The sequence below is a fragment of the Bos taurus genome, chromosome 9 (assembly GCF_002263795.3).
Source record: "Bos taurus isolate L1 Dominette 01449 registration number 42190680 breed Hereford chromosome 9, ARS-UCD2.0, whole genome shotgun sequence".
Lineage (NCBI taxonomy): Eukaryota > Metazoa > Chordata > Mammalia > Artiodactyla > Bovidae > Bos > Bos taurus.
In genome coordinates this window covers 32,475,818-32,494,917 of record NC_037336.1, presented here as the reverse complement: position 1 = coordinate 32,494,917, position 19,100 = coordinate 32,475,818, and the positions used below count along the sequence as shown (strand labels likewise).

Here is a 19,100-nt window from a genome sequence, read left to right as displayed (position 1 = left end):
CTTCATATTCATGAGTCATATTACTTTAAAAAATTACCCTTTATAGATTTATGGAACAAAACATGCCACTACTTTCAGACTGAAGTCTTCAATTTTTACTGAAAATTAAATCTAGCTATTCAGTTCAGTTCAGTTCAGTCGCTCAGTCTTGTCCGACTCTGCGACCCCATGAATCGAAGCACGCCAGGCCTCCCTGTCCATCACCAACTCCTGGAGTTCACTCAATCTCACGTCCATCGAGTCGGTAATGCCATCCAACCATCTCATCCTCTTTCATCCCCTTCTCCTCCTGCCCTCAAGCCCTCCCAACATCAGAGTCTTTTCCAATGAGTCAACTCTTCGCATAAGGTGGCTAAAGTACTGGAGTTTCAGCTTTAGCATCATTCCTTCCAAAGAACACCCAGGACTGATCTCCTTCAGAATGGACTGGTTGGATCTCCTTGCAGTCCAAGGGACTCTCAAGAGTCTTCTCCAATACCACAGTTCAAAAGCATCAATTCTTTGGCACTCAGCTATCTTCACAGTCCAACTCTCACATCCATACATGACCACAGGAAAAACCATAGCCTTGACTAGACGGACCTTTGTTGGCAAAGTAATGTCTCTGCTTTATTAGGTTAAATTTAAGTGAATTATATATTCCTGTTATGTACTCCTGGAATAGGGCTCTCATATGAAAGTATTAATCACTGCATATATGGACTGATAGTTCAAGGTTATTAAATGCACTCTTTTTCCACAGTAATCCTCATTTTTTAAGACTTCTGTCTGGAAAGCTTTCTAGAACAGCTCTTCTCCTGACCTAAGGAAAAACGTGGATATAGCCATAGGAAATGTGAATTCATTTGGTTTGCTTTGTGAATTATTACATACATCAAAGCTAAGATTGACAGCAACATTATTCTAAAAATAACTAACAGCGTAATGACAATGCAATGGCTACTACATTCAAACAACCTAACAATTTACACTGTAAGTAAATCACTGGACAGGGATGTAAGCTGCCCAGTTCCTTACCTAGAGGATGAGGATTAAAGTTCTACAAGACTAAAGTTCTAATTTCAGGTAACCCCTCATCTCCAGGGGCTTCCCTGGTGACTCAAGATGGTAATGCAGATCTACCTGCAATGCAGTAGATCTGGGTTTGATCCCTGGGTCCCAAAGAGCCCCTGGAAAAGGGAATGGCAACCCACTCCAGTATTCTTGCCTGGAGAATTCTATGTAATTCTAGTCCATGGACTAGAGGAGCCTGGCAGGCTATAGTCCATGGGGGCCAGAAAGAGTCAGACACGACTGAGCAACTAACATTTTCACTTTCCTCATCCCCACATACTCAGGCCCTGGACAAAATTGAGAAGACATTAGAGTATGCCTTTGCTATATTTTAGTTGTCAATTTCTGCCAACCCATTATGAGTACTCAACAGTCAGTACTCTCTAACCTGGTCAAGCAAGCCAAATGAATTCATATTTGCTATGGCTTGTATCCCAGTTTTTCCTTAGCTCTGGAGCAGAGATGGTCTAGAAAACTTTCCAGGCAGAAGTCATAAAAAATGTGGAAAAACAGTGCATTTAATAACCTGCTGTCAGGAGAAGATTTTGAATAACTCTTTCACATTAAAATATTCATAATCTTACCTTTCCCAAAAGGAAATTCATTTTATTTATTTATTTGGAGCTTTATTTTAAAAGTGAATTGCAACCCCTGAGTTTACAGTCAACTGATCTTTGACAAAGAGCAAAGGCAATAAATGGAGAAAGGATAGTCCTCTCAGAAAATGGTGCTGAACAACAGGATATGCACATGCAAAATGTGGATCTAGATACAGACCTTAGAGCTCTCACAAAAATTAACTTAAAATGGGTCAAGATCTAAATGTAAAATGAAAGCTACAAAACTCCTAGAAGAGAACATAGGAGAAAAATCTATGCAACCTTGAGGCTGGGTGATGACTTTTTTAGGGACCCCATCAAAAACATAATCCATCAGAGAAAAAATTTAAAAGTTGAACTTTGTTAAAAATTAAAACTTCCATCTTGAGAAAGACACTTTCAAGAGAATCAAATATAAGCCATAGACTGGAAATATAAACCATAGCCCATACACATCTGATAAACGACTTCTGTCCAAAATGTACAGAGAACTCTTAAAATTCTACAATAAGAAACCAAACAACTCAATTTTAAAAATGGGCAAGAGATTCGAACAGACATTTCACCAAAGAAGACAGAAATGGTAAATAAGAGTATGAAAATATGCTCAACATTGTATAGTATCAGGGAAATGCAAATTAAAACAATAATGACATGCCACTCCACACCTATTAGAATTTAAAGTCCAAAACAGTGATAACACCAAATGCAGTTGGAAGTCTCATTCATTGCTGATGAGAAAGCAAAATGATAAGTCATTCTGGAAGACAGCTTGGCAGTGTTTTATAGGCTATATATACTATATAACCCGGAGGGGGCAATGGCACCCCACTCCAGTACTCTTGCCCTGAAAATCCCATGGACAGAGGAGCCTGGTAGGCTGCAGTCCATGGGGTCGCTAAGAGTCGGATGCGACTGAGCAACTTCACTTTCACTTTTCACTTTCATGCATTGGAGAAGGAAATGGCAACCCACTCCCGTGTTCTTGCCTGGAGAATCCCAGGGATGGGGGAGCCTGGTGGTCTGCCATCTATGGGGTCACACAGAGTCGGACACGACTGAAGCGACTTAGCAGCAGCAGCAGCAGCAGACCATATAACCGGGCAATTGCACTTCTAGATATTTATTCAAAAAAAGTTGAAAATATGTCCACACGAAAACCTGCACACAAAAGCTTATAGAATCTTTATATTCACAATTGCCAAAAACCTGGAAACAACCAAGTGTCCTTCAATAAGTGAATGGATAAACCATGGTATCTCCATACAATGGAATATTCAGTGATAAGAATAAGCTCTTAAGCCATAGAAATAAGCTATCAAGGCATATGGATAAATCCTACATGCACACTGTAAAGTTTCAGAAGCCAATCAGAAGAGGTTATATACAATATAATCACAACTATATGACACTTTGGAAAAGGCGATATCGTGGAGACAGTGAAAAGAGCAGTGGTTGAGAAGGGTTTAGCCACAGGGAGGAATAAATAAATGGAGCACAGAAGATTTTTAGGGTGGTCACACTGTTGTGTTTAGTCCTGCAGTGGTGGGTGCCTGACAGTGGTGGTATTTGCCAAAACCCAGAGAGCTGTTCAGAGATGAAGCCTATTGTAAACTACATTGTGTAGTCGCCAAGTTGTGCCCAACTCTTTTTTGACCCCATGGACTGTAGCCCGCCAGGCCCCTCTGTCCATGGAATTTCCCAAGCAAGAATACTGGAGTAGATTGTCATTTCCTGCTCCAGGGGATCTTCCTGACTCAGGGACCGAACCCAAGTCTCCCGCATTGCAGGCGTATTCTTTACTACTGAGCCAACAGAGAAGCCCCACTATAAACTACAGACTTTAGTAAAAATAATAGATCAGTATTGGCTCATCACTTACAAAGAATGTATCACACTAATGCAAGATGTTAATAGTAGGAGAAATTGTGTGCAGAGCTGGAATGAGAATGGGTATATTTTCTGTGCAGCTTTTCTGTAAACCCAAAGTTTCTCTAAAAACAAAATCTATTAAAAGAGAAATTCAAGCTGAGTAAAATGTGAATCATACTAGCTGTTCAAAAGTGTGAATCACTAGTTGTGAAATACTGACAGATGTTTTGGAATAAGCAATCCCCCATACATTGCTCATTCACATGAAACAGAAGCAAGCATTCCTCCTATCAGTAATGGGGCCTTCCTGAGTATCATCAGTTCAGTTCAGTTCAGTCGCTCAGTCGTGTCCAACTCTTTGTGACCCCATGAATAGCAGCATGCCAGGCCTCCTTGTCCATCACCAACTCCTGGAGTTCACTGAGACTCACGTCCATCGAGTCAGTGATGCCATCCAGCCATCTCATCCTCTGTCATCCCCTTCTCCTCCTGCCCCCAATCCCTCCCAGCATCAGAGTCTTTTCCAATGAGTCAACTCTTCGCATGAGGTGGCCAAAGTACTGGAATTTCAGCTTTAGCATCAGTCCTTCCATAGAACACCCAGGACTGATCTCCTTCAGAATGGACTGGTTGGATCTCCTTGCAGTCCAAGGGACTCTCAAGAGTCTTCTCCAACACCACACTTCAAAAGCATCAATTCTTCAGCACTCAGCCTTCTTCACAGTCCAACTCTCACATCCATACATGACCACAGGAAAAACCATAGCCTTGACTAGATGAAACTTTGTTGGCAAAGTAATGTCTCTGCTTTTGAATATGCTATCTAGGTTGGTCATAGCTTTCCTTCCAAGGAGTAAGCGTCTTTTAATTTCATGGCTGCAGTCACCATCTGCAGTGATTTTGGAGCCCCCCAAAATAAAGTCTGACACTGTTTCCACTGTTTCCCCATCTATTTCCCATGAAGTGATGGGACCGGATGCCATGATCTTCGTTTTCTGAATGTTGAGCTAGAGCGATGCTATTCCCTTCTTTCTTCTCCAGATTCATTCTTTTTTTCCGCTTCTGCCCCAGATTCATTGATGGGCAAATATTAGCATTGATTCATAAATCCTTACACATTTTGCCACACTTTTTGCAAATAAAAGTTAGTATCACTTGCATTCTGAACTCAAAACCCAGATTAAAAACTCTTCCCATTCCTCCAAGCTCACCAATCCTTGGTGTCCTCAACATAGTTGGCATTTGATTCCACTACTCTTCATTCTCCATTATAATATGTACTCTAGGAACATTTTCTAGCTCTAGCTGGTTGTTGTTGTTCAGTTAAGTTGTTGTTGTTCAGCTAAGTCATGTCCAACTCTTTGCAACTGCAGCACACCAGAATCCTCTGTCCTCCACTATCTCCCAGACTTTGCTCAAATACATATCCACTGAGTCGGTGATCCTATCTAACCATCCCATCCTCTGCTGTTCCCCTCTCCTTTTGCCTTCAATCTTCCCCAGCATCAGGGCCTTTTCTGATAACTTGGCTCTTTGCATCAGGTGGCCAAAGTATTAGAGCTTCAGCTTCAACATCAGTCCTTTCAGTGAATATTCAGGACTGGTTTCCTTTAGGATTGACTGGTTTGATCTCTTGCAGCCCAATAAACTCTCAAGAGTCTTCTCAAGTATCACAATTTGAAAGCATCAATTCTTTGGTGCTTAGACTTCTTTATGGTCCAACTCTCACATCCATACATGACTACTGGAAAAACCATAGCTTTGACTATATGGACCATTGTTGGCAAAGTGATGTCTCTGCTTTCTAATATGCTGTATAGGTTTATCACAGCTTTTATTCCAAGAAGCAAGCATCTTTTAATTTTGTGACTGCAACCATCATATTCATTGATTTTGAAGACTAAGAAAATAAAATCTGTCACTGCTTCCACTTTTTCCCCTTCTGTTTGCCATGAAGTGATGGGACTGGATGCCATGATCTTCGTCTTTTGAATGTTGAGTGTTAAGCCAGCTTTTTCACTCTTCTCTTTCATCCTCATCAACAGGTTCTTGAGTTCCTCTTCACTCTCTACCATTAGAGTGGTTGTTGCTTTTGTATATATTTTGTATATATCTTTTTGGTTATTGCTCTGTATACTACTTACCACTTGCCAACAAGACAGAACTATTGAGGTCAAATTTTTCAAAGACACAAATAGAATTTGTTTTTCATCACAGATTTAAATACTACACAAAGGTTATGAAGAAGATTTTTACCCCACCTTACATACATTAAGAAATTAGAGATTCTAATCTAGGTAAAAAAGTTTTAAAACACATATCCTTTCAAGCACACTTTCCATACATCTTCCACTGGATTCTTAAATTAACTAATCTGAGTCTACTCTTAAAAATACTTACATAAAACTATCCAGAGATTTGAGATTAGTAGAATTAATAAGGGCTCTAAGTTTTTAACATATTAGAATTCTTAGATACTAGTCACATGGTTTACCTTACTACTCGAATAAAAATAGGAAATCTCTGAATTAAAATTATTCAACTGCTATCAATAGTTTGTTATAAGAAATCTGTCAACACTCTATCTGATAATAACCTTTATATAATAGTTATTATCTATTACTATTTAGCCACTCCAATGCTAGGAATAACTTCATTAATTTTAGCAAGTTTATTTACTTTATTAATATTCAAATACTTATGGAATAATAAAAGACAGTGCTCCAATGAAGAATAGTTATGTTTCTATAACAGAAATATTGAAGAATTACTCAAAGCAAATATCTTAGAACACAACTCTTATTTCCAATGAAAACCATGTTTATTGAATGTGAACCAGGTATAAACCACTATGAGGCATAGAAAGATAAGGAAAATATGGTTAGACATAATGCCATCTGAAATAAACTTTGAAGAGTATAAATGGGAGGAAATTCATTTTATATGAGAAAGAAGCATTGACTGAATTATTTGGTATTTTTTTTTTTAGCAGAGCTGAATGTCCACATTGATCAGTTTATGTGACCAATATATTTTGACCAGACTAGGGAAATAGAAAACTTAAAAAATAGGATGAAGAAAAAAAAAAAGCTTAAATGTCAAGGATTTCCTTAGACAATGAGAATCACTGAAGGTTTTTGAGAGCCTGATTAAGACTGCCATTTTGACGATTCAGAAGCAGATATGCAGGATATATTTTAAGGGGCAGGAACTTAGTGAAGTAAATATACTACTGAAATAGTTTAGGAAGGAAGGAACTTTTGTGTAGTGATAGCACTTCTTACAAGTGGAAGACCCAAGTCTAGAATAACTGCACCCTACATCATACAGCAAACAACTAGGACAGATCAGAAGGACGAAGGACAAAACCCCTGCAAACATGTTAACCAACAAGAAGGGATGGTGGAGTACCTGCTGTCAGGCTGGATTTGTCTAAAAACTGGTGGTCCAGAGGCTGAGACTCTGTACTCTCAGTGTAGGGGACCTGGGCTCGATCCCTGGTCAGGGAACTAGACCCCGCCTGCTGCAACTAGAAAGACTGAAGATCCTGTGTGCCACAACTAAGGCTGGTGTAGCCAAACAAATATATTTTTTTAAACACTGGTGGTTAAAATGTCTTATAAAGATTTCTGCTTCCAATAAATGCAAACTAAAATTCAGATCAACCCTCCCCACAAAGAATAATTAGAAAATTCTGGGGAAAATTCTAGTTGAAGGCATCAGAGAGGTAATGGTGCAGTAAAAAAAATATTACAGGTTCAAGATCCAGTACAAGGAAGAAACAAAAAAGTTTACCCTGGGATTTGGGGCTATTTTTCCTTTAGGAATATTTGCCATTTCTGGAAGAGGGAACACAAACAGAAACTGGACAGAGCTCTCCTTATACTTAGGGATCCAGGATATGGGTCAGCAAAACTCTACAAATAAATCATTTTGGTTTTGAGAGTCATATAGGCTCCTACAACCATTCAATTCTGCAATTTTAGCTCAGAAGTAGCTTAGGCAATAGGTAAACAAATGGACACGACTGTGTTCCAATGAAACTTTATTTCCAAAAACCAAGTGGTAGGCTAATTTGGCCTGTAGGTTATTGCTCACCTAATGGTTGGAATTGAAAGTGAAAATTGGACTCCACAGCTGTTTTAGGAAGGGAAGTGCTGGCAAGTGCCCTTTACTTTGAGTTGGGGTTTTGCTACATGAGCCAGATACAGTGGGGGGGGGGGGGGGGGGGCTCTCCCAAGGGCTCAAACCCTTGCTCTAAATCAACTGAAGCCCTGAGTTAATTAGGTTGATTAGTGCCCCTAGCCCTACCAGAAGCAAATTTAAATCCTGTCTGGAGAAAGATAACATTATCTAGAGCCTTAAATATTTTCATATAAAATATTCAGCTCTGAAAAAAAAAAAACAACACAGGTGAGAACAAAAGACTTTATTTTAAAAATGAAGAGAAACAACAGATAATAGAAACAAACTGAGGATACAGATAATGGGCTTTAAAATATTTATGCTTAATTTGCTTAAGAAATCAGTGAAAAAATCGATAATGTTGAAAGAAAACTAAACATTCTAAGGAAGAACCAAATGGAAGTTTTAGAACTGAAAAATACAAAACCTGATATTGGCCAACTCTACGGTTGGATTTCATAGATAATTAAATATAGCCAAAAGGAGACATAGTCAATTAGAAGACATATCACAAGAGAAGATTAAGAACGAAGGGAACAAGAGTAGTAAAGAACATAAGACACATAGTGGATAAAAGAGAAGATACACATAACTGGAGGCACAGTTATAGGGAAAAGAGGAAGCAGGACAAAAACAATATGCAGAGGAATATGACTGAGAAAGTTTTGAAAGTCATGAAGGATACCAAGTCACAGACATACACTACTTTAAGTAGAAGGGATGCTAGCTGTTACTATATGCTTCAATGACTATTCGCCAGACTTGTGCATATATATATACATAGATGGAACTGCATTCACTGTTTAAGCTGACATTTTGCTCCTCCTTTAAGACCTTGAATTTGTCCTTACAAAACCTCCACAGCTGGCTTAACGCCCAATGAGATTGTTATGCTCCAGGAACACTGGGGCTAGGAAACAACTGTGTCCAATCCTGTGGCTTGAACCCACAGAAGGGCAGAGAGAGGACAGTCACAGGAGAGATTAGCAAGAGGCCCAAGGGACGGAGGAAAATGGAACTTGCCTAAGTAGGGTTTATTATCACTTTACATGTCCCATTAAAAGCCCCACAGCCTCCAAGGATGACCTATGCTATAAAAACCATTTCTTTCCCCTTTGAAATCATTCTTCCTTCCTGGGGCTAACAACAGGTATTTGCACGTCTCTGGAGATTAGTATGTCCTACAGGCTTATTAAATGCAAAGTCTAATAAGACAACATGCATGCTCTCAAAGAGTTCCAAGTCTGATGAGCTCTTTATGCTGTTCAAAAACAATGGCATAAAAGATGAGTTTCAAGAAGGGTGAAACCAAGAGCTTCACATCAAGTGTGGAGACTCATGGAACACAGGTGGGAGCACGACAAAGGACAATGCTCGCCCCAGAGGGAAGAGAAACAAAAGTACCTCTGGTATACAGAGGAAGTCTGATACACCATCACATTGTTGTCTATGCAATGTTACTCCATCTTCCCCAAAGTATTAACATATATTCAATAATCAATCAAAACCTGAGGTTATGAAAGAATGCTGGTTTTCAACTCTAGATAGAGAACTCTTACTGACAGATCCTGGGCTATTTCCAGCTTTTGATTATTATGGATAAAATCACTGTGAACATTCATTTCCAAGTCTCTTTTTAGATGAATGTTTGTATTTATCTCAAGTAAACACCTAGACTGGAATTTCCAGGTCACAGAGTAGGGTAGGTGTATGTTTCATTAAAACTTCTATTATAAAGGAATCTACGGAGATTGTGAAGTGAGACTGTGTTTAAGTAAAAACAGGTGGCTGAAATGGAAAGCTGTTTTTTTCTTTTTGTGATCACACTGAATTTATCAGGGAGAGTTTTATTTGAACATTGAAGAAATCTTTGTCACAATTTCAGTCCTCAGATGGGAATCTCCACTAAATCAAGGAGACCATCTTAACTGACATGATGTTAGAGTGCTATTTATTTGTAAACAATTTGCTCTACTGGATCCACATGCCATCATTTTGCACCAACACTAAGAGGATATTTACTCCTTTCAAACTGAGTCCTTTGTATTTCTACACAGAAAGACTGGTTGGTTGGGAAACTGGCCTAAAAAGGAAGCTCAAAGTACTGGCAAAATCACTGGGATGAACCCCATCAAAAGTCTTTGCTGACTCCATTGAAACTTTATTTTTAAAAGCAGATCAAAATGATCATATGTTTTCTTATAAAGCAGAAGACTGTTCATTAATAACCTTGGAGATACTCAAGGACTTTAACTATTCTGGTTTTATTTCCAAGTCATTTGCTTACAACCTATGGGGTTTGTAATGCATGCTTCTTTTTCCTGTTAACTGAATTAGATGCCTCATGAAAAACTCTTGACAGCAATGCCAAGTTAACTGGACTAGAAACAGACGCTGCTAATCCAAATGTTAACCAGCAGGCAACATTAAGGCACATATGACTTAGAACAAGGACCCAGGCCATCAATCTGAGATGTTGAGGCCTCTGCGGAGCAATCTTTTAACAAGGTCTTATTTGTATATGTTTCAGTAAGGTTTTAATCTCTGATTAGAAGGGAGGAAATAAAAAAGATTTACCTTGCCAATCTTTCAGCAATATAAAAAACTGAAATCTGATTTTGTCTGTTGGAAAAGTAGAGAGAAGACTCTTCATTCAAATAAGAATTTTAGAAATTCAAAGTAGAGATACAGTTCTATGAGCTGAAATGCATAGCCATGCCTTGCATTTATGCCATCAGAAAATCTCAGTGCCCTTTAAGGAAAAGGCCTGACAAAACGCTTTGCAATGACTGAAAAGAAACCCTCAGACAGACATAGGAGGCACAAGTGCCCCTGTTCTAGTAAGATTTTTTTCTTGCATAAAGAAAACTTTGAAAGAGTCAAGCCAGCATATTCTTGTCATTGAGAATTCAGAGTGTGAAATTTCAAATATATTTTTATATCAACATTAGGCACTTGGTAGACATAAATCTTTTATAAAAAATTTATTTCTGTTAATACAAATTCCAACATCAACAAACAATAGTCCAGTGGAAAAATACTTAGCCATTAACATTGAAAACTTTTTAAAATTTAATAAATAGAACTTTGGCATTCAAAATTCTAGCTGTAAACCCTATTTAAAAACAAAAACAAAAAACAACCCCTTTACAAAAAAAGAGGCGAGGATAATAATCAGAAGGCATAAGCCAACCAGTGGCTTCACATTCTTTTTACAATAACTGTATTTCAATTAAGTCATGACTATTGTATTTACACATGAGGTATTCTGGGCGGTTCAAAAACTGAACCTAGTTTATAAAAGCCACCAGTCATAGTGACTGATGGTATACTCTGCTGTGCTTTTAATGTAGCCACCTAGCACCTTACTACTTCTTGACATCACACCAATGTGATGCTGAATTTTATGTTTATGTATTTAAATAACTATACATATACATATATACACACATACACACAAATGACTACATTCCAAAGGAGTTTCCTGCTCACTAAACAGGGAAAAGGTTGGACTCCAAAGACGTATTATTTGATAACTCCCTTTATGTTTATTAAGGTATCTACCTAGTAACAAAAACTCCTCCTTGCTTTAAACGAAAATCCTTAATCAAGTCTATTTACAGAAGAACAAGGTGCAATAATCATCAACATTCTTACAGCTCATGTAAATAGAAATGAATGCTTACTGCAGGCAAAAAGGCACAAAAGGTTCTTCATGTATGCAGTTACAACAGTGTTGTTAATGACATTGATTTGAAACTACATTCTTAATATACTCAATGCTTCTTTTAAATAAGATAAAAATCCAAATATCCAAAACCTTTCCCTCTTCATGATTAAATGCAAGTTATTATTATACAGCAATTTCTAGCATGACATTTTGGGGTGAAGCTAGAAATTTTATGTTTTGTGAACACTGGAAAAAAAACTGTCAAAAATGGAAACAAAATGAATTAACTTTGGCTCTGAGACCTCTAGCTACTGGCAGTTTCAAATGACATTGTCTGAGTAAGCATGGTTATGAGAATTGCTTATTTCTGTAATTACGTATCTACAATGATACAAAGCTGCATAAGAGAATGCCAAAATCCAAAGATATGCCTGAGCTGAACTATGTGATGTAAAAATAGAGTCCAAGTTCTCAGCTACTGTATTATTCAATGAACTATTACTGATATTGAAAGAACATTCTCCTAATAAAGTAGTTCCTTTAAAAATGCCATCTAAGAGAATCCTATTAATAAGTCTTGAACTATGACAAAATTTATAATTTCATTAGTCATTCATTATTGTACATTATTGTGGAAATGTACAATATCCATTTTAGCAACACTTTCCAGCCCTTGAGATTGTCTCTAACGAGCTACTGAAAGAAGTCTAATTCAGCTTAATAAATTGTCATGATCAAAACAAATGTCACTAATAAAAATATGGTTAACATTGAATACTGACTCCTATTTCAAACACAAAAAGGGGCCACACTTATTGAAAAAAAAAACAGAAAGAAATAAACTCAGACAAGGCTTACCTAAGTCAATACTTAAGCAAATTTCAAATAGATTTACTTTAAAACTTAGGTTAATTTTCACCTCAGACAGATAATCACTGTAATAACTCCTAAGAATATCCTACTTCAAACTAGGACACGACACTACAGAGTTTCTACTTGTCCACCTTACCTAGTCTAACCATAAAATCTTTGTTTTTAAAGAGATATCATTATTCTTACTATTCTAACATAAAAGGTTGTCTTGGAGAAGGGAATTTTCTGAAAAATCAAAATTAAATACTAACAAATTAGACTGCTAATAGCTTTATTTCCCCCAAAATTCCCTCCAAGGCTGTCTGCTTATTATCTAGGACCCTTTACAAAACCCAGATTCCAAGAGATAAACAGTCTGTAATTCAAGGTTATACTTAAATTATTACATCTTAATTCTCCTTTTCATGGAGGGGAAACTGAAATATATCAGCAGTAGTTAGTTAATTTTCTGTTAGGTTAAAATTTTTTACCCCAAGATATGTAAATTAAGTCAAATTTTTTGAGTTTTCGAAAACTTACTTTTTAAAAATATAAATTATTTTATCACAACAAAAGCGGAAAACAAAGTATCTACAGTCAAAACAAATGACCAACAGTTTGTTTAAACAACACTAATGACCATAAAACTCCCAAACATATACATTTTAGTAAGAACCTAGTGATCCAAATCAGTGACTATTTGCCCATTATCACTATCATTTCAGAGTACCTTTATTTTCAAAATTGTGGAGGTTGAGGGTGGGGGGAGGGGACTCTATTCAAAGAGAATGTAAAAATGTGTGCTACACTTGTGGATTATCTATTAGATGCTAATTATCTACTTTACTATAAATGACCATTTTTACAGATATTAATTTTTACAAGGCAGAATTCTTTGTATCAGATTTTTGGTATATATTTACTACTCCTTGATTGTCTTAAACCACCAACATTCAAAAACAGATCAACATCTTAGAAAGCCAAATTTTTGCTACTGACCAAGTCCCTCCTTTTTAACTTAAGGACCGTGGGAAGCAGAATCCCTACAATGCACTGATTTCTTAGTGTTCAGATCCTAAGACATTAAATGGCAGGGAGGACTCAGGCACTGAACAGAAGGGAAGGCTGATGTCCTTACAATGTATTATAACTGATTGCTGAAATGTAACTATTGAATAACTGTTGAGAACTGTCTATAAGTCAAATTCTGAGCTGAATGTCTTCCTGGGTAGTTTCTTTGAAGGTCTATCCCAAATATGTTTTCACTGCTGAAATTATTCAGGAGCATATTTTTCTAGGAGCAGCCTTTATACCATTAAATATAAGTCTGGCAAGAAAACAGACATGTGATCTGCTCTTGCCCCAAACAATATTCTCCAGCTTGATTTTCATCCTTTGTTCCTTCTACCTACTGTTGTCTTGACCTAAATGAGACTTGGGGCTGTATCAAGAGATAAATCAAAACCAATATGTAAAGGACATTGATTGCCACAACTAAGTACATTCAAAAGAATGTACTAAATGCTCTGAAGGTAATAAAATATAAACTCCTTCCGAGATACAACTAAAATAGGGAAATACTCATTTGGAAGTTTAAATGATTGCATGTCTACTAAAAAAATCAGTTGTATTTCATCGTGATATCTTATACCCTAGAAGAACAACTAACTGGGGCAAGTTTATATTCTATGAAGAACCCTGTTTTTAATGTACTTTACCTAATAAAAGGAATTTCAGTATCACTTAGGTTTAGATTTTGTTCTATGCTAGTGATAATTCAGATATAAAGAATACAGGTTGATTTTTTCTTAAAGTGGTTTCAACTTCAAAACAGATACAAAACTGTTGAAAATGTAAACACTGGAGATTTGGATAAACGAGTTATTGTTCCAGAGTCATTTTGTTCATTTTACAATAATGATCTGAGGCCTTAGGTTTGCATTAATTGTATATGGCTTTGTTTACACTGATATATATATATATATATATAATCTATAAATAAAAATTGTAAATAGTAAGGGACATGTTAAAATTAATTCCGATTATGTTAAATCACCTTGTAATACATAAATTATAATGCTAATGGGATTAACCATCACATCGGTATTTCACACCTCTTACAGGATTCACAATCACTCTGGAAAAATCACTGACCTGTCTACAGTACGAAAATCAACCCAACCCCACAACCTCACCATCTCAGCACAGTGATCGTTCAAAACACAAAAGGTTTTGCTGCTGTACTGCTGTTACAACACTTGCCTGGTGGGAACTCTTGCTGAGCCAACCTTGAAAACCCCAAGTACAACACAAGCTTCTCCATGAAGAAAAAAAAGAAGCACAAGAATATAGTGTGTGCCTTTCTCAGAAGCTCTGCTTTGATCTTAGAAATCCTTACAATTTTGTAAATAAGTACACATGCATGCACACACACACACACACACACAATTATGTGATTAAAAGAAATTCTATCCCTTTATCTGAAGGGCACTCTTCACAGCTTGGTCCTACAGTCAGTAGTTTGAGAATACAGATTTTTTTTTTTCTTATACATTTTATCATATTTTTCAAATGGCAATTTAATTTTTTTTGCCTGATTAGATAAGCCCCTTCAAAACTTTCTCACATCCCAATTCTTCTGCGACAGAACAAATCCACAGAAAAAAACCTACGCAGCAAGACACATGTCACTTGCAACTTTCTATCATGGCTCCTGGAGAGAAACATGAAGAACTGAACACAGCAGCACTTTGCAATGGGTCGTTGTTGCTGTGGGCCCAACACCGGTCACTGGGTAACGCAGTTGTCTCCCATGTCCTGAGCATAGCGGTCCGATATTGCGGTCCGTAGTTCATCTATGTCCCTCCGTAACTGGCATACATCTGACAGTTTTTTAGTGAGTGCTTCTGGGCTGTGGTCATTCTCAGTTTCTTCAGCTGAACAGTTCATTGCTGTGGATATAGAACATGGAGAAAATGTCACATTTTTTGGTAACAAAGGCATTTTAGGATTTTCAGCCTAATTATCATTGGAAATATAATGCTATACACTCAATACAGGTCAAGCTCAGGTTTAAATTTTGCACTACAGTAAATGGATCTTATCTATTTGGTCCTTTTAAAATTTTGCTAGTGAAAATGCATAAATTCATACAGTGATACGCACAAATTCAACAGGTTTAATGGATGACAATATTCCCAGAGTAAAAAGGAACATGCTAATAGCTCTCTTCAAACCCAACTAGAGACAAAAATCTGAAAATCTTTTGGGTGGTAAGGGGCACTATCTTATATTTTTACAGACTGCAAAGTAAGAAGAATTGAGTGTGTGTGTGTGTGTGTGTGTGTGTGTGTGTGTGTATGCTGGGATTCTAAACATTTGAATTCCAAATGATTGAATCAAGCTGAGAGCCAACTGCCCAATGGCTAAATCACTGAGGGTAAGGGCTGAGTTCAGAATCAGGTAACATATTATTTTAACAAATACTAATTTAACTGTTTTATTGTTCATGATCCATGATCTAGACATTGTACTGAGTGCTGAGGTCAGCAAAATAATGCACCTGGTGGCTTATTCTTAATGATTTACATACATTCCATAAACAAGCAAATTCAGTCAGGTGTCCTAGGTAACCGCCCACGACACAAAGGCTACAGCAACATAAGGAAGAGAACAGGGTGGCCTAACTGGAGAGGGGACAGGTTCTCTGAAGAGGCCAAGGAAGCAGAATGAACACAGGTATACAGAAACAGAAAACAGAACAGTCTGATATAAATTGAGAAACATCAAGAAAATCAGTACCAGCTCTAAAATGGTTGAGCATAAATGGTTGAGACAGAGGAATGTCAAGAAACGAGACTAGAGAGGCAGGTGGGAACTACCTTTATGTCTGTTCTAAGGGGTGTCTGAGGAAATCTGAAGTGAAGTCACTCAGTCGTGTCCGACTCTTTGTGACCCTGTGGACTGTAGCCCACTAGGTTCCTCTGTCCATGGGATTTTCCAGGCAAGAGTACTGGAGTGGGTTGCCACTTCCTTCTCCAGGGGATCTTCCCAACCCAGGGATCGAACCCAGGTCTCCTGCATTGCAGGCAGATGCTTTAACCTCTGAGCCACCAGGGAAGCCCCAAGTCAAAGTGAAGTCGCTCAGTCGTGTCCGACTCTTTGAGACCCCATGGACTGTAGCCTACCAGGCTCCTCTGTCCATGGGATTTTCCAGGCAATAGTACTGGAGTAGATTGCCATTTCCTTCTCCAGGGGATCTTCTGGACCCAGGGATCGAACCTGGGTCTCCCACATTGTAGACAGACGTTTAACTGTCTGAGCCACCAGGGAAGTCCCCTAGTATTGCCTCTGATTTCCCCAGAGGAAATGTGAACTACGGGTTAAATGATGGCTCTGGCAGCAACATAAAAGATGGTTCGGGGGCTCTCCAGGACCTGAAGGTTCTTTGGAAGGAGAGCGTGAGTGAGGGAGCAGGTGAGCTCCTACGAGGTGTGGGTGTAGGGAGAGAGAGAGGGAAGGCAGCGGTGGCAGCAGCAGTGCGGGGGAACAGCAGATTCTGACCAGAGCCACACCAAGGGGAGCTCGCGGTTGCGACTTGCCGCCCTAGGCACTCTCCCAAGTCCGGCCTGCTTGGCGAGGACTTCTGTCTCCTGGCCCAACCTTGTCAAGCAAGCTGGGATCTACGAATGGAAAGGTGACCAAGCCCAAAGAGGAGAAAGATGCTTCTAAGGAGATTAAGCCCTGAGCCTTTGGAATGGGAGCACTGACTCCAAGACCCCAGACTTCCAGAGGACTAACCCTGGGAGTATCAAACAGTGAGAACACACACAAAGGAAACCACTTGAATACAAGACCTGGCATCACCCAACCACCAATAGCACCCTGTGCAGGACGCCTCATCTAAACAACAAACAAAACAAAAACACAAACCCAATCAGCAGCAGACAGGATTACCACCTCACTCAGCCTTGCCCAGCAGAGGAAAAACAAACAAACAAAAACGCATACAAATCTCACCCTATACGAAGCTTACACTAACCACTGGACCAACCTTAGGAGGGCAGAAACCAAAAGAAAGAAAGAATTCAACTTTGAAGCCTGGGAAAAGGAGACCTCAAATACACTAAGTTAAAAAAAAAGTGAAAAGGCAGAGAAATACTACACAAATGAAGAAACAAACTAGAAACACAGAAGTCCAAAGAAATGAAGAGGAAATAGGCAAACTACCTGAAAAAGAATTCAGAATGATAGTAAAGATGATCAAAAACCTTGAAAACAAGATGGAGAAAATGCAACAAGAATCAATTAACAAAGACCTAGGAGAATTAAAGAATAAACATCCAGAGAAAAACAACACAATTACTGAAATTAAAAATACTCTAGAAGGAATCAGTAGCAGAATATCTGAAGCAGAAGAACGAATCAGTGAGCTGGAAGATAAAATGGTGGAAATAACATCTAAAGAGCAGAAGAAAATAAAAAGAATGAAAAGAACCGAGGACAGTCTCAGAGACCTCTGGGACAATATCAAAAGCACCAACATTCAAATTATAGGTATTGAGAAGAAGAAGAGAATAAGAAAGGGTATGAGAAAACTTTTGAAGAGATTATACTTGAAAATTTCCCCAACACGGAAAAGGAAATAGTCATACAAGTTCAAGAGGCACAAAGAGTCCCATACAGGATAAACCCAAGGAGAAACACGCCAAGACGCATACTAATCAAACTAACACAGACTAAACACAAAGAAAGAATATTAGAAGCAGCAAGGGAGAAGCAACAAGTAAAATACAAGGGAAAAGCCATATGCTTAACAGCTGATCTTTCAGCAGAAACTCTGCAAGCCAGAAGGGAATGGCAGGCATATTTAAAGTACTAAAAGGCAAAGACTAACAACCAAGATTATAGTACCCAGCTAGGATCTCATTCAAAATTGATGGACAAATAAAATGCTTTTCAGACAAGCAAAAGTTAAGAGAATTCAGTACCACCAAACCAGCTTTACAACAAATGTTAAAAGGACTTATATAGTCAAGAAATACAAGAAAAGAAAAAAGATCTATAAAGTCAACCCCAAACAATTAAGAAAATGGCAATAGGAACATGTATATCAATAATTACTTTAAATGTAAATGGATTAAATGCTCCAACCAAAAGACACAGACTGGCTGAATAGATACAAAAACAAGACCCATATATATGCCGTCTACAACAAACCTACTTCGGACCTAAAGACATATAGACTGAAAGTGAGAGGATAGAAAAATATATTCCATACAAATGGGGAGCAAAAGAAAGCTGAAGTAGCAATCCTCGTATCAGACACAATAGATTTTACAATAAAGACGGTTACAAGAGATAAGGAAAGACACTACATAATGATCAAGGGATCAAGCCAAGAGGAAGACATAACAATTGCAAATATCTATGCACCCAACATAGGAGCACCTCAATACATAAGACAAACACTAACAGACATAAAAGGAGAAACTGACAGTAACACAGTAATAGCAGGAGACTTTAACATCCCACTCACACCAATGGACAGATCATCAAAACAGAAAATTAATAAGGAAGCACAAGTCTAAAGTGATACATTAGATGAGATGGATCTCAATATCTTCAGGACATTCCATCCAAATGCAGAAGAATACACCTTCTTCTCAAGTGCACATGGAACATTCAGCAGGATAGACCACATCTTGGGTCACAAATCAAACCTTAGTAAATTAAAGAAAACTGAAATTGTATCAAGCATCTTCTCTGACCACAATGCTATGAGACTAGATATCAATTACAAGAAAAAAACACTGTAAGAAACACAAATACATGGAGATTAAACAGTGTGTTTCTAAACCAACAGGTTA

The 19,100-nt window shown here is 37.9% G+C and overlaps 1 protein-coding gene across 4 annotated transcripts in view; it reads right to left on the bottom strand.

The window, feature by feature from the left end:
* Nucleotides 1–10,678: 10,678 nt before the first annotated feature.
* The window catches only part of CEP85L (centrosomal protein 85 like), a 147,971-nt gene continuing 139,549 nt past the window's right edge, over nt 10,679–19,100 (bottom strand). For all 4 annotated transcript variants that reach the window (XM_002690081.7, XM_010808408.4, XM_015472797.3 and 1 more), the window contains one exon: nt 10,679–15,182. In XM_002690081.7, the coding sequence (XP_002690127.3) occupies nt 15,019–15,182 (164 nt within the window). In that variant the 3' untranslated portion in view covers nt 10,679–15,018. The remainder of the gene's footprint in view (nt 15,183–19,100) is intronic.